Raw genomic sequence first — 13,999 nt, 5'->3', positions numbered from 1 at the left:
GAGATCCTTGATTGTATTTGATTGTGAGGAGTTTTCTTAATGTAAATTTAGTATCATAATTCAGTTATTGGGGTTATTGGGGTAGTATATCTAAATGATTTCCTATCAATTTTGTTTATACTCGTTAATAGATTTCTAATCAAATAATTATAAATTAAATAATACACAATTAAATTAAATAAATATACTAATTTATTTTAATAGGAGTTAGATTTATATAATTTATATTTATATTTTAATATTTTTATTAATAAAATTAATTATAAAAGATTTAATTAATTAAAATTATTAAAATTATTTCAGTAGATGTGTCTATCCTCCTTCTTCACATATTTATAGATATGTTATGATTATGATAGGTAACTTCTAAATTTTGCTTTATTTTATTAAATTTTAAAAATTTTAATTTATTTTATTAAATTTTTATATTTTTATTAAAAATTTATTATACATTATTTTATAAATTTTTAATTATTCTATTGAGTTATTATGTTTTTATTTTTACAGACAATAACAAAAGTAAACAGTTTAATAAAATATAATAAAAACTAAAAAAACTCTCAATAAAATAAAATTGAAAATTTTAAAGGTTTAAAATTGCATTTTGGCATTATCATATATATGAGAGAAGTTTAATAGCGGTTAGTGAAGCAGTATATCTAATCAAGAAGCATCACTACACTAACCCATCTCCCAAAACAACCCAAACTCCAAATTACCTTCGCTGGTAACTATTCTTCACTCCAGGCGGCGCTTCACAACAGTAGAGCTTAGCTCCAGAGAAATGGACGACGGAAATCTAACAAAACCAGTAAATGACACCGTTCTAAGCCGGGACGACAAGGAGGATGATGATGAGCCGCCAATGCTGAGCTCACATGCTTTGGCAGCTCTAAGAGAGTTCCTCCAAGAACAAAACTTTAAAGAAACTGAAGAACCAGAAGAAGAAAAAGTGAGCTTAGTGACAGAAGATTGGAGACTTAGTCAGTTCTGGTACGATCCTTTAACTGCAGAGACTATAGCTAATGAGGTTATTCATTTACTAGGCAACAGTGACTCTAATCGTCGAGCTGCTTGCATTGCTTGCCCTACTCTTTATGCATATATGAAGGTTCGTTTGATTTCTAATCTTGGAATATTTTATTTTGATTTTATTATTTTTATTGTCTTATTGATTTCTCTTTTTTGGTTTTGTAGAAAATTGAGCCGAATGTTAGTGTGCAATTGCTGGAATATGATAAGAGATTTGAGCAATATGGAAGTGATTTTACTTTCTATGACTATAATCAGCCTGAAGAGTTGGATTCTCAATTGAAGCATTCTTTTCATGTTGTTGTTGCTGACCCTCCTTACCTGGTTAGACTTTTTTGAGCTTAATCTTGTGTGTATGTGCTTTTTTTTTTCCTTAAGAAAAGAATTAAATTTTTGAGATATTAATTGGTTGATTTCTGTGGAAAGTTTTAGTTTAGTTATTTATTTATGGTAAAAAATGTTAAGTTATTCTTGTTCTTAAGTTAATTGATAACTAATTTTGAGTTTTATGTAATTTTGATATATCTACATAAGTAAATTGATATATCTAGTTTGCTATGAGGCCTAATCTTCCTGATTCTAGTAAATTCTGTGAGAGAAGTACTTGATGTTTTTTGTTCAGATAGATGACTTGATTTAAGAGAATTTGATAACATTCTCTATGCTTTTCTGTTCTTTCAACAATTTTCATTTTCTAATGATTTGGTTTGCAAGTCTTCCTTAATTTTTTTTTCATTCAGGTTTGTTTTATGGACATTTATTTTGTATTGGGTGCTAATACCATGGAAATAACATGGATTATGCATTTCTTGTTTGAGTGTTGTATGGTGCAGAAAGGTTTTAGATTTCTTGGAGTGGGTTCAACCATCCTTTTGCATATATGTGATGGGACCTGTTTCTCGTCAATGTGAAAGCATGGGAATGTCATGTTGATTTTTGTTTTCCCTCAGTCTCGATATTTTAAACTGCAAATTGTTTTAATATCACACGAGGAGGTGATTATCTGATTTAGCTAGTCTTTGTTTATGGTGACAGAGTAAGGAGTGTTTGGAAAAGGTCACTCAAACAATTGCTTTTCTTGCAAAACCTGGAAAATCCCACTTGCTTCTACTCACAGGTAAGTTCTGATCATTCTTTTCACTTAATATCGTGTGTGTAAGTTTTTTGTTGTTGTTGTTGTGGTTAGATTATAATTGCTTTTAATGTTGTAGCTGTTGCTCATTTGCAAAGTCTGGCAGCTTGTACTGGCTGAATCTAACATATTCAGAAGAATGAGCATTTGGTTCTTTAGAATCTAGAGTTATTTGGAACCAGATATCTACTATTATCCACGGGGGCTTCATCTTTAATTCTTAGAATTTTTTTTTTGTCAAATCTAATGAATTGCAATTTCATGGCTTGCAGGGGAGGTGCAGAGAGATAGGGCTGCTAAGCTCCTAGGATTGCATCCATGTGGTTTTAGGCCTCAACACTCTAGCAAACTTGGGAACGAGTTTAGGCTGTTCACGAATTATAACCCTGGGACAAGATTAGGAGGATGGGAGCCAGAGCAATAGGTGCTTTTACTTCATGGGTCTGGTATGTTGATTTTATTGCGACTTTTCCAATCTACTTTTGTTCTTGTAAAGATACTATTCTGTGGAATTATAAAATTGAAAGTCTTACTTTGGATTAGTTCATCTCACAGGCCAAACTTCAGAACACAGACTTAATGGTGAGCTTATAAGCTATACGAGAAAGATTTTGGGTGGAGGCTTTTCTTTCGTGATGAATGGACTAGTCCGGGTGTATTGATGTGGTCTGAATGCCTTATACTGATGTTGTAGGTGCACAAGGCACATCTACCATGACCTTTTAGATTTAAACCTCTTCTAGATATACCATAGCAGTTATCTATCGCGCCCAACAGATGTTAGCTGCCCATTTTAGGCAAGCATCTGTATTAACCATGGGCGGTGGCATCTCTTGAACTGTATTCTATTTTTGAAACTGAAGTCATAGACTTCCCCATCGAAGAGCAAAGAAGCTCAAAGGTTTAATTAATAGAAACATGAAGAGGTTTGGAATATTGAGCAGCTTTTAGTCTTGCAGGTGCAAGGCAAGTTCTTGATATCTTATGCACTGAGGCACATATTTGAATATTGAAAATTTGAAATAAATGGTAATGAAACTATAAAGAGGGGGTTATTTGCATTTTTTGTATCTTTTGAATTGTAAGAAGGAACCAACATTATCTAGGGTTTTCTTTTCTTTTCATTTATTTGGATTTTAATGAATGAATAGTTACTGGGGATGATTTCTGGTAGGGAGGGTGTTGTGTTGTGGGTGTGGGGCATGATTTGGTGTGGATGCAAGCAACCTCCCACACTTTTCTAGACTAGTCATGTGTTTTATGGGTACATGAAAGTAAATTATTCCTTAACTCTACTATGAATTTTCTTAAATTATCATAAAACAAGGTCCACAAATGTTTAATCATTAAATATAATATGTTTAGTTGGATGATTTTTGTGTATTTAAATTTGAGTATAATTTTAACTTTTAGATTTTTTCTTTAATTCCTAAATAAACTTTTTTTTTTATTTGCAAAGAAAGAAAAAGAATGCAATTGCTAAAAAATAAAAAAGCTTTATCAATAGGTGCTTCATTAAAAAAGAAAAATAACTTTTCTATCAAACTTGATTTTGCATAAAGAAATTGATGAATAAAAATATAAAAAGAATATTAATTGATGAGATTCTTACAATTACAAGTCAACTTTTTTTTAAAAAAATATTGGGGTGCTCATTTTTATTTTTATTTTTTTAAGTAGCCAAAACGGGTAATCGGATCAGATAAACAAATACTCCTCGTAGTAGGGGAAAAGTCCGCACCCGGTCCGATGTTGAATTAAAATGGTCGAATCCGGACCCCAAGTACAATTCGTTTTGGCTTGTAGTATATAATAGAGCGAGCGCCGGGTGGCAGTTGAAATAAAATCAAACAAATTCAAAATAGAAAAGTTTGTATTTTCGGTAAAATCAAGCTCAAGAAATGAGACCTAACATTGTCACCGAGGTAACTTCTCCATCTCACTTTCCCTTCACAGCTCCAATCTCAATGCTTAGTGTTAGAGTTTCTTTGTGTTATTCTCTAATTCATGATTTTCATTTTTCTGGAAACTCACCGTTTCTTAGTTAGTAGCTTAATGTAATGTGCTTTTGATTGAAATATCTGCAGATCGTTATTGTAAGTGTATTTGTTTTTGTATTTCTGAGATGGGTTACGACATTGTTTATCTGTTAGAATAATTTATTTGCCAAAATCTGTGATTTCTTTTTCTTTTGGATTTGTTTTGATTAGTTATGTAGTACTTAATTGTTTGTGTTGGTGTATGACAGGCAGGATTACCTACTAGAGTGGGGCAATGGTGGGAAAGCATTCCATTTCTAACTTCTGCAATAGTGATTGTTTGTGGTACTATTTACTTGGCTTGTCTCTTGATTGGATATGATTCCTTTTTCGAAATTTGCTTCTTGCCATCTGCGATTATATCACATTTTCAAGGTAAATTCTTGTTAAATATTGTGTGCGCTTCTAGAATTTAGGCAGGTGTATATAGCCCAATAAGAGATCTTAAATGTCAGATTGCAGAGACTGCTATTCTCAGTTTAGTTTTGTATTTAAATCTTCTCTTGAACGTATTCCACTTTTAAATTGGCAATATTGGTCTAGGAAAAGATTGGATAGTCTTCTATATTTACCTTCAAAACTCATGCTAGCCTTGTGACAATTAACTTTAAACTCTTTTGGTGTTGCAGTTTACAGGATCTATACATCTATTCTCTTTCATGGTTCATTGCTTCATGTCTTCTTCAACATGATGGCTTTGGTACCTTTAGGTTCTGAACTAGAGAGAATCATGGGATCCGTCCGCTTACTTTACTTGACAATTTTATTAGCTACAAGCAATGCTATTTTCCATCTTTTTATTGCGACGTTGGTAGCCCATAATCCTTTCCATTCAGATCAGCATCTCATAAATGAGTGTGCAATAGGCTTCTCTGGAATATTATTTTCTATGATCGTGATAGAGACAAGTTTGAGTGGAGTCCAGTCAAGAAGGTTTGTAGATGCTGGTTCTTTCTGTGAAAGCTTTTGCCATTAATCTTTTTTATTTATTTAATTTAATATTTCAACATCTCTGGATATCCAGCTTGTCAGTGCATGCCTAAACATGCATGGTTGTAGAGATGTCTTTTGATACTTCTCACTCAACTCAACTAAGCTTGGTTATCAAATTAGGCAGAGTCTATCTTTGATACTTTTACGTGATTAAAAATGTAGTGGAATTTTTTCAATTTTATTTGGTCAGTGTATTAATTTTGACTAATTTCTTCGCTCGTGTGAGAAAAAAAATCCTAGTTTAATTCTTTGTCATCCACTCTATTTCTTTCTTTAGTTATTTTATCCCAATGACATACCTTCATTCCTTTCTTTTGCAGTGTGTTTGGTCTATTTAATGTTCCTGCTAAGTGGTAAATGCTGTAACTTCTCCAGCAATACACACAGAAAGACACATATACATTATACTTGGGTATCTTATTCTTTCTCATTGACTTGAAGATATGTAATCCTTAACTGAATTGCATGCTTCAGGTATGCTTTTATCTTATTGGTAGTATTCCAGCTGCTAATGACAAATGTCTCTTTACTTGGACACCTGTGTGGCATCTTGTCTGGATTTGCATGTATGTAATCCCTGTTTCCAATGAAGTATTTCTCATGTCCCTCTCTGTATATTGCTTACCTGTATAATTAAATTTCGTTCATATTCATGTTCCTTCGTTATGGTGCTTCAGATACCTATGGCTTATTCAACTTCCTCATGCCTGGATCATCTTTCTATTCTTCCATTGAGGCCTCGTCTTGGCTTGTAAGTGCATTGACTGGACTTAGGTCTTCTTCTTCTTCTTTTTTTTTTTCTTCATTTATTTATTAGTACTTCTGAAAGTTTTGCTAATTAATTGGCTTAGGATTGTTACTTGTAAGTTATTTTTTCCTTCTTTTCTTTGTGCCAATAAGCAATTTGGTTTTTCAACTAATGACATGTCTGATGAATCAATAATATGTAACCTATAAGATGGATGTTTGTGTCATGACTATTTCTGAGGTCCATGTGCCCCCTCTCTCAATCTTCTTGATCCTTGTTGCCCAACTGCTTGAATCCTTTTTTCCATCGTAACAACCTGCTGGTCATTCACCAATTTAATTTGCTGGAATATTCCATTGTGGTGCAGACTTTAATTAGTTGAAGTCAACTAATTGAGTTCTTTTGACCAAAGTTTCCTAAAATTCCTATGTTGAGGAATCCATTCCACTTTCAATCTACAAATAACACATTGTTCATTTCTACATCAGACATCCCTTTTTCCACATGTCCATTTAGAGTATATCTTTATTATGTATAGTTATCTAATATAATATCTTCATCTATGATTTTCAGTCTTCTTGTGTTAGACGGCCTAAATTTATTATGTGCACTGGCGGGAATCCTACAGCGTACATACCCACATATTCCAGCCAAAATATGAACACTGGGTAAATTCTTTTACTACTCAGAAAGTTCACTGTTGAAGCATCTCTAACTCAATAAATTGAATGGAGCAGTGGATTATTTTCTGGAAATATATGGAGGAACTTATCTTCATGGATGCCTCAGAGGGAAACATCTTCCCAGGTACAGAATTATTCAGTTTTGCAGGTCCTTTGTTCTTGTTGATTACTGTTTATGTTAATTGGGCAGTGCTGTAATATACCTTATGGATCCCAAAACCTAGTTCTATGCATTTGTTTGTGACGTCACAATGTTGTTTGTGCTGTGAATTTTAATTTTACATCGTCATTTCTGCGAGTATGCAAGTGTGATTATCTTTTCACTGACTTTGTTTGTTTATCTGTTGTGTGAGTGATTGGCAAGGGACTGAAAACAGATGGTTATAGTGTTAGATGGTTAACTACAAAGGATGCTTTCTGATTGGATGGTCAGAAATAGTATTAAATTTAGGATCCTTGTATTCAGCTCAATTCTTTTAGTAAAAGATTGGGCCGAGTTTAATTGCACAAATGGTATTTAAGTCTTTTATGATAATGTGCAGTCAACAGAAGATAACAGGTTTCCTGGGAGGGGAAGGACCCTTAGCTCTACTGGCAGTCAAACAATTCCTGCTGTCAGCTCAGATTCAAACTTGCAGGCTAGACTCTTGGACAATAGTAACTCCAACCTTTCATCAAATTTGGCTGCAACGGGTACACCGGGGAGGCTAACAGATGGAAGGTATCAGGAAGAGTTCTTTCATGAATCACGTAGATCATCTTAGAGGCCACGTAGCCATGACAATTTATGATTCTTAGCTTTTGGTCAAAATGTGGAATGTGAATTTAAGGGTTCCTAAGAAAATGAGAAAGGTGTTTGACTGTAGGCCATTGCAAAAGTTTTCAGCTAGTGCACTTGTCCGCTTTCTTCAAATTATTAGCTTTGTACTTCATTTGAAATTTTTTTATGTAGTTTTCCAGGGAGAAGTCATGAAAATCAGCGGTCATTTAATTGCTTTGCTGAGAATCTAGAACGCAACAGATGCTAAAATTGCAGATCTCCAATTCATAATGATTGTACACATATACACTGGACTAACATGTTTTGTTTTATCAGGGCAACCTATAGAAGGCCATTCAGTCGTTTTGTTTTCTAAATTCTTTTCCTTCTTCTGCAATAAAAGGTCACATCTCTTATGTTCTTGAAATGCAGGAGGTCATCAGTAGATAATGCAGTTTCAGCAGCTCTAGAGGGCCCCATGCACCATCAGGTTCTGTGCACTAATTTTAGAGGATTTAGCTTCTTTTTTTTCCTGATATGATCTGGGTCTGACATTTTTTTATTCATGTTCCATTGGGTTCAGGATTCAGTTGCTTCTGACGAAGAAATCCAAAAGCTTGTATCTATGGGTTTTGATAAGGTAAAAAGCGCAATTATACTTTCTCCCATTTAGCCATTTTTCTCTGCCTGCCACTACCAAAAATAGATGAGAATGAGAAATTCAAGATATTTGAGTTTGAGATTGTGAAATGTAATGGAAATGACGTTCTCGATATCTGATGCAAAGTTTAGTATATATACAGCAGACTGAGATAACAGGGTCGACCTAAAACATGAGAAAGCTGGAGAGGAAAGATTGATGTAGTGCATATGCTGATATAAATTTCTTGGCTTTGTTTCAGACACAAGTAGAAATTGCACTGGCAGCTGCTGATGGAGATCTTAATGTAGCAGTTGAAATTCTTATGAGCCAGCAAGTGGGTGTCTGATGGTTGTTAATAAAAATAGATCTTATCTTTGGTTGTTTCGATTCTAACCTGGAAGGATGTGGCAATTGATTTGCAGGGATAAATTGCAAAACAACCTATTTATTACCACTTCAGATATGAATCTTGCCAAGAACTCCATAGGACTGGTTTAGTTCCATTTCACGTGCTCATTTGAAGCCTGTTGTGTAGATACACTGTGCATTGGTAGCATTTGCAACAAAACTAGGGGGGGAATATTTTGAGCACAAAACAGTTGACTAACTCATGTTAAAAGAAAGTAAAAGAAGACTTGTAAAAATGTTATGAAATCCTGAAATAGAATCAGAAATGTGAAGAGACTGCTGTTTTACTTATAAACGATTCAGTTCTGTCTAACAATTCGATGGTAGATTCTTTTAAAGCACATCAGTTTAAGCAATTTGTTCTTATGTAACTTTCTTTTCGGCTGTTTAAATGTGTAATAATTTACGCTCGCAATTCTTCTTGAAACAAGTTGGTTGATATTATTCTGGACTGCGAAGATTAAACTTGCTACATCAAACCCCATCAGAGAAATGTAATTTAGCGCTGCATATTTGGCTATTAAAGTTTATTAGGCTGATATTGTAATTTAGGCCTGCATGATAAGTTGGATTCATGATTTTTGCAATTTTTTGGGTCAATTCAACCTCCAAAGTTCTCTCCCCTTGCACCCTCAATCTGTACATGTCAAGAGCTGCAGAACTAGAAGATAACCAAGGGCTAAGAGTCCCAGGATCACATCTAAAACTTGCGTAGCTATTCTGAAAGGGAAAAAACACATTACTACGAGCTGCATAAGTATTAAGAATAGATGCTTGATGCATAACATCATTTCTGAGATGCAACAGTTATCAGCTCATTTCACCTGGATTGTGTTATATGATTGTATTTTTAATCTTATACAGGTAAATTTCTATTTCATACAAAGATATAAGGACTGGAATTGGATCTGAAAATGCTCATTCTATTACGAAATATCCTAGAGGTTGTGTTAGTAAATCATCTGGTCCTTTCCTGTCTTCCTGTGATGGATCAACCGAAGAAATTTAAAAATAGATTACTTAAACCAGAAACAGCTAGGTTTTCTCAGACAAAACTTGCGTAAAGGTTGGAGAAACATCAAACCTTCACATGATTACTGCATGTTGGTGCAAGAGGACCTTGCTCTCCATCTGTAGCACACAATAGAGGCTTCTCTTGAATCATGGTTGCTCCACACAAATTGGGGCATTCCTTACAGAATAGTCTCTGTTAGATGCTTTATTTTTTTTCCAGATTCAAGTATTTACATTTACACATGGTGTTGTACTTGAACATCAGTTTTGAACAAGTAAAATATACAACTTACAGAACCTAAATGACCAGATTGTCCACAATTGTAACAAGAAAGTTCAGTTGGATATAAATCTGGAAAATCATGACAGCAGAGATGACCAAATTTCTTGCATACACAGCACTGGATTTCCTGCTCACAGTAGAAAGATCAACTGTCACTCGACAGACAGCTAGGACTGTTTCAATTTGATCCGTACACTTTGTGGTACGCAGAAAATTGAATGAACAGAGATCTACACATGCATGTAGATGATGTATCTACCTTGAGATCATCAGGCAAATAGTCAGTCCTACAAGAAAACATCTCATGCCCAGGACCACCACATCTTAAACATGCATCAGGATGTGATTTATTTTCTTGGTGTTTCCTGGCCTTTCTCTGTGGGATTTCCAAGATCACAGACATCCTTTAGCAGGATGAAAATGTGAGACAAACTTGAGTATTTTTCTCATATTTGTAACAGAAATTATAAGATAGGAGATCACAAAAATTTCTATTCTGTAATGTAAGAGATAGTTCAGGTACTCTAATTTAGCAGGTATCATAAGAAAGAAGACTTCCATACCTCTCAGAAATAATATCTACAAGAAGGCAAATGAAGAATTAACTTTATGCAAATGAAGGAACTTAATAATTGCTTATATATTACTAGACCTGTCTACAACGCCTGTGCTGAGAACTGCCACAATGCAAGCATGTTTTCCCCCGCTTTTGCATTCTACATTGCACTGCCCTATGACCTTCTTGCCCGCAACAGGACCAGGTCACCTAGTTCTCCATTGCAGGATCAAAATACCTTGGTTTCCGCTAAAATGAGCAAAGTGTTTGCTTATCATAACATAGAATTATTTAGTGAGGTAATCTAGAAATAGAAAACTAACTCACAAGGAGCTGTCATAGCACAAAATTGTCTTCTATCAGAGATGATTCTGTTTCGATGTCTTCACTCATATATGCCTGCTTTACTTCTTTTGGAATATCAACCTGAATAAGAGTAACTTCAAATACATCACTCTATGAAATAAATTAATATGTTTGTATCATCTACTCCAGAGTAGAGACAAACAATAAATTTGCGGTGACTAACCTAGGGCAAGAAAAGGGCTCAAAAAGAAGCAAACTGAAATGAAAAATGAAAAACATCGCTTCCATCTGATACTTGTACCTGAACTTGATATCGGCTAGAATGGCTATACTAGTTATGTTATGGTTTGCGGAGCACAGATGAATTAATAAATTGGTAATCCAACCAACTGCATCAGCTGATATGGAGTTTAGTAATTTTATTTTAGCTAGTACATTTAACAACTGAAGGTATCCTTTCTCCAGACTCTTAAAATGAAGCAAAATCCTTCCATGACCCCTGTTTCATTTCCTTGTATATATGCTTTGGTAGTTAACCTCAAATACAAGCACAAGGTAATCAATAATTAGCCCAAGGACCAGGCCTTAGTACTTACATTTACTGCCAACAAATTGTTCTCAGCTGCTAATGGAGCTGAAACCCAATGTTGATGCATTCTTCATGGGGGCAACCTAGACAAGGGAGTGCTATTGTATGGTGTAGAACTATGGCCCAACATCAGACTAAGGACTGCCTGGCCTCTGAAGATACATCTCAGCATCCAACCTTGGCCTTCCAAAGAAGACAGCTTCAAGTGCAGTAAAGAAACAGGTTACAGGAAAATGGTAATGTTCTCATTATATTTTGCTCCAAGAAGACAATAATCATCAGTTCCCAATCATTAGTTTCATCAGACTTAGAAAGAGAAATGACTGTTGCTGAGATTTAAATCCCATAACCTACTATTAGATACTCTAATATTTACCGCCAGGATAAGGCACTAGTTAACTACCAACAACTTTTGCTAAAGCATTTAGCAAAGGTGGAATACTTAAATGATAGTGTAGGGAAATGGGCTTAGCAGAGTAACACCTCTTTTTATTTTATGAAAAGCAAAAATACTCGATCAGACATAATCTACACAGAAGCAGAAACGTCGGAAATTAAACACTTGATTAAAAATGTAAGTAACAAAAATATGAAGCATTCAACTATAAGGCACTAAAAGAATGACTATCTGAGAAGGGGTCTTAATAGACAGTTGAAGCACAGCAGCACAACTATTTCTGGTCAATTGCAAATGCCTAATGTAAGGAAATGGGCATGGAATAACATTATACTCTGCTAAAAGATAACATAGCCATGAGACTCTGCAGTTCTGCCACCTAAGACCCAAGATAAGGTTAATGAGGCTAACAAAATATATAATTATAGCTGCTAGTTAAAGTAGTTTTAGTTGCTGTGTTTTAATTGGTGTAAATCTCTAACCAATGCTAGGATGACAGCTGTAACTTCTGTTAGGTAGTTACAAGAAACTGTGCAAGTCTTGATTAAGGCATTCTGTATATATACTCTTGTAAACTCAATGATTAATTCAAGTTCAGTTTTACCTTCTTCACTATATTTTGTTATGGTATCAGAGCATTCTTTTTCTTTCGATCATTGATTACTTTTTCTTTTCTAGAAAAATCTTTCTACAGAAATCCTTTTTCTGTTCTTTTTAATCAATTTTCTTCATATATTTTCTTTTCCAAGAATTCATATTTTCTTTATTTCTTAGCAATGGCTGTTGAAGAATCTTCTGGTCTAACTTTCAAGAATTATGATCAAAGCAGTGAGTATTACATTCATCCAAATGAAAATCCTTCTTTGATGTTAACTTCTTCACAATTGAATGGAAGCAATTATCATAGTTGGGCAAGATCTATGAAGATGTCTTTAATTTTAAAGAATAAGTTTCAGTTCGTTGATGGTTCTATTAAAGTTCCCAAAGATGATGATCCTTTTTATAGTGCTTGGACAAAATGCAATAATCTTGTGTTGTCATGGCTGCAAAGAGCTCTTAATGTAGAAATTGGAGAAAGTATGATGTGGTTAGATTATGCATGTGATTTATGGGCAAACTTAAATGATTGTTTTTCTCGAGGTGATCTCATTAGAATCTCAGATCTTCAACAAGAATTTTTTTTTCTACAGCAAGGTATTTTTTCTATTACAGCATATCATACACAGTTGAAAATTTTATGGGATGAGATATGCAATTTAAGGCCTTTGCCTGCTTGTGATTGTGCTGCTGTTAAATACAAAAAACAAGATTTTATTCTGAAATTTCTAAAAGGTCTTAATGAGAATTTCTCTGTTCAGAAATCTCAAGTCCTTATGATGAAGCCTATGCCTCCTATCAATGAAATCTTTTCTATTCTTATACAACATGAGAGAACTTTGAATGGTAATGTTTCTATTCCTGATTCTAATATCTTGCTTGCTGGGAAGTTTAATGCAAATTCTGGACATAGGTCTATTGGATCAAATCCTGGTTTTAATCAAAGTAGAGGTAATGTGATGAATGGTTTTAAGCCTCGTCCTATGAATCAACAGTTTGTTTATGGTCCAAGAAAGTTCTTTGCAAATCCAAATTCTGGCAATCTTTCAAGCAATGGAAATAAGCCTACCTGTACACATTGTGGAATATATGGTCATTCTATGGACAAATGTTATAGACTCCATGGATTTCCACCAGGATATAAGAATACGAACAAGAAGTTTACTAGCACTGCCAACCAAGTTGCATCCTATTCAACTACAGATCAAGATTTTGGAGCAGATGATATGAACTATGATAATCAGGATTCTTTCAATCAAGTAAGTGAGAATGATGGTCCTACCACTTTTACAAAAGGATCAATATAACAACATACTGTCTTTAATACAAGAAAAGGCTTCATCTCAGACTACAATGTCTCATGTTAATGCACTTTCTTCTGTTTTCAAGCCAATTACAGAAATAGGTACTATATTATGTTCCCTCAATAAAAAGTCTTTCAATACTACTTGGGTTATAGATTCAGGAGCTACTGATCATATTGCTAGTTCTTTGAATTACTTTAAAAATTATGTTATAGCATACAATAAGTTTGTAAAATTGCCAAATAATCAACTGGTGCAAGTAACTCATATAGGAACTGTTGAAGTTTCTCCTTCTTTAACCTTGCAACATGTTTTCTACATTCCAAATTTTTGTTTTAACTTGATCTCAGCCTCACAATTAACCAAAAATCAGAATTATTACTTGATTATTTGTCACAATTTTTGTTATATCCAGGATCTGAGAATGTGGAGGACGATTGGTATAGCTAAACAAGTAAATGGACTATATCAACTAGTTCAGCAAAAAGTTTGTATTGAGAATTTTCCTTCTTTGA

The 13,999-nt window shown here is 34.1% G+C and overlaps 3 protein-coding genes across 5 annotated transcripts; 2 read left to right on the top strand and 1 right to left on the bottom strand.

Annotated features, from left to right (window-relative positions):
• Positions 1–642: 642 nt before the first annotated feature.
• LOC8285754 (EEF1A lysine methyltransferase 1) lies at positions 643–3,100 on the top strand. Of its 2 annotated transcripts, none has more exons than XM_015726867.3 (5): positions 643–1,111; positions 1,198–1,356; positions 2,068–2,149; positions 2,437–2,610; positions 2,708–3,100. In XM_015726867.3, exons 1-4 carry the CDS (start codon positions 785–787, stop codon positions 2,586–2,588), a joined length of 720 nt encoding a protein of 239 aa, XP_015582353.1. In that variant the 5' UTR covers positions 643–784; the 3' UTR covers positions 2,589–2,610; positions 2,708–3,100. The 2 variants fall into 2 exon arrangements, with proteins under 2 accessions (XP_015582353.1, XP_002531597.1); XM_002531551.4 differs by having other exon boundaries at positions 644–1,111; positions 2,720–3,100.
• An 830-nt stretch (positions 3,101–3,930) lies between these two features.
• On the top strand, positions 3,931–8,882 carry LOC8285755 (rhomboid-like protein 15). 2 transcript variants are annotated; one of them, XM_048369810.1, is made up of 13 exons: positions 3,931–4,089; positions 4,413–4,578; positions 4,833–5,136; positions 5,517–5,549; positions 5,671–5,762; positions 5,874–5,947; positions 6,518–6,612; positions 6,682–6,751; positions 7,170–7,348; positions 7,820–7,877; positions 7,971–8,027; positions 8,290–8,364; positions 8,453–8,882. In XM_048369810.1, the coding sequence occupies exons 1-13, from the start codon at positions 4,066–4,068 to the stop codon at positions 8,456–8,458; spliced, it is 1,233 nt and encodes a 410-aa protein (XP_048225767.1). In that variant the 5' UTR covers positions 3,931–4,065; the 3' UTR covers positions 8,459–8,882. The 2 variants fall into 2 exon arrangements, with proteins under 2 accessions (XP_048225767.1, XP_048225766.1); XM_048369809.1 differs by lacking the exon at positions 8,453–8,882 and having other exon boundaries at positions 8,290–8,411.
• Positions 8,883–9,494: 612 nt separating this feature from the next.
• Positions 9,495–11,253, bottom strand: LOC8285756 (DNA-binding protein HEXBP). The gene is given in 5 exon segments (XM_025159529.2): positions 9,495–9,862; positions 9,995–10,111; positions 10,388–10,540; positions 10,619–10,717; positions 11,194–11,253. Coding segments are annotated over 5 exon segments (603 nt in total). The 3' UTR covers positions 9,495–9,688.
• Between the last annotated feature and the right edge of the window lie 2,746 nt (positions 11,254–13,999).

The sequence above is a fragment of the Ricinus communis genome, chromosome 10 (assembly GCF_019578655.1).
Source record: "Ricinus communis isolate WT05 ecotype wild-type chromosome 10, ASM1957865v1, whole genome shotgun sequence".
Taxonomy (NCBI): Eukaryota; Viridiplantae; Streptophyta; class Magnoliopsida; order Malpighiales; family Euphorbiaceae; genus Ricinus; species Ricinus communis.
This window is presented reverse-complemented; position numbering and strand designations above follow the sequence as displayed.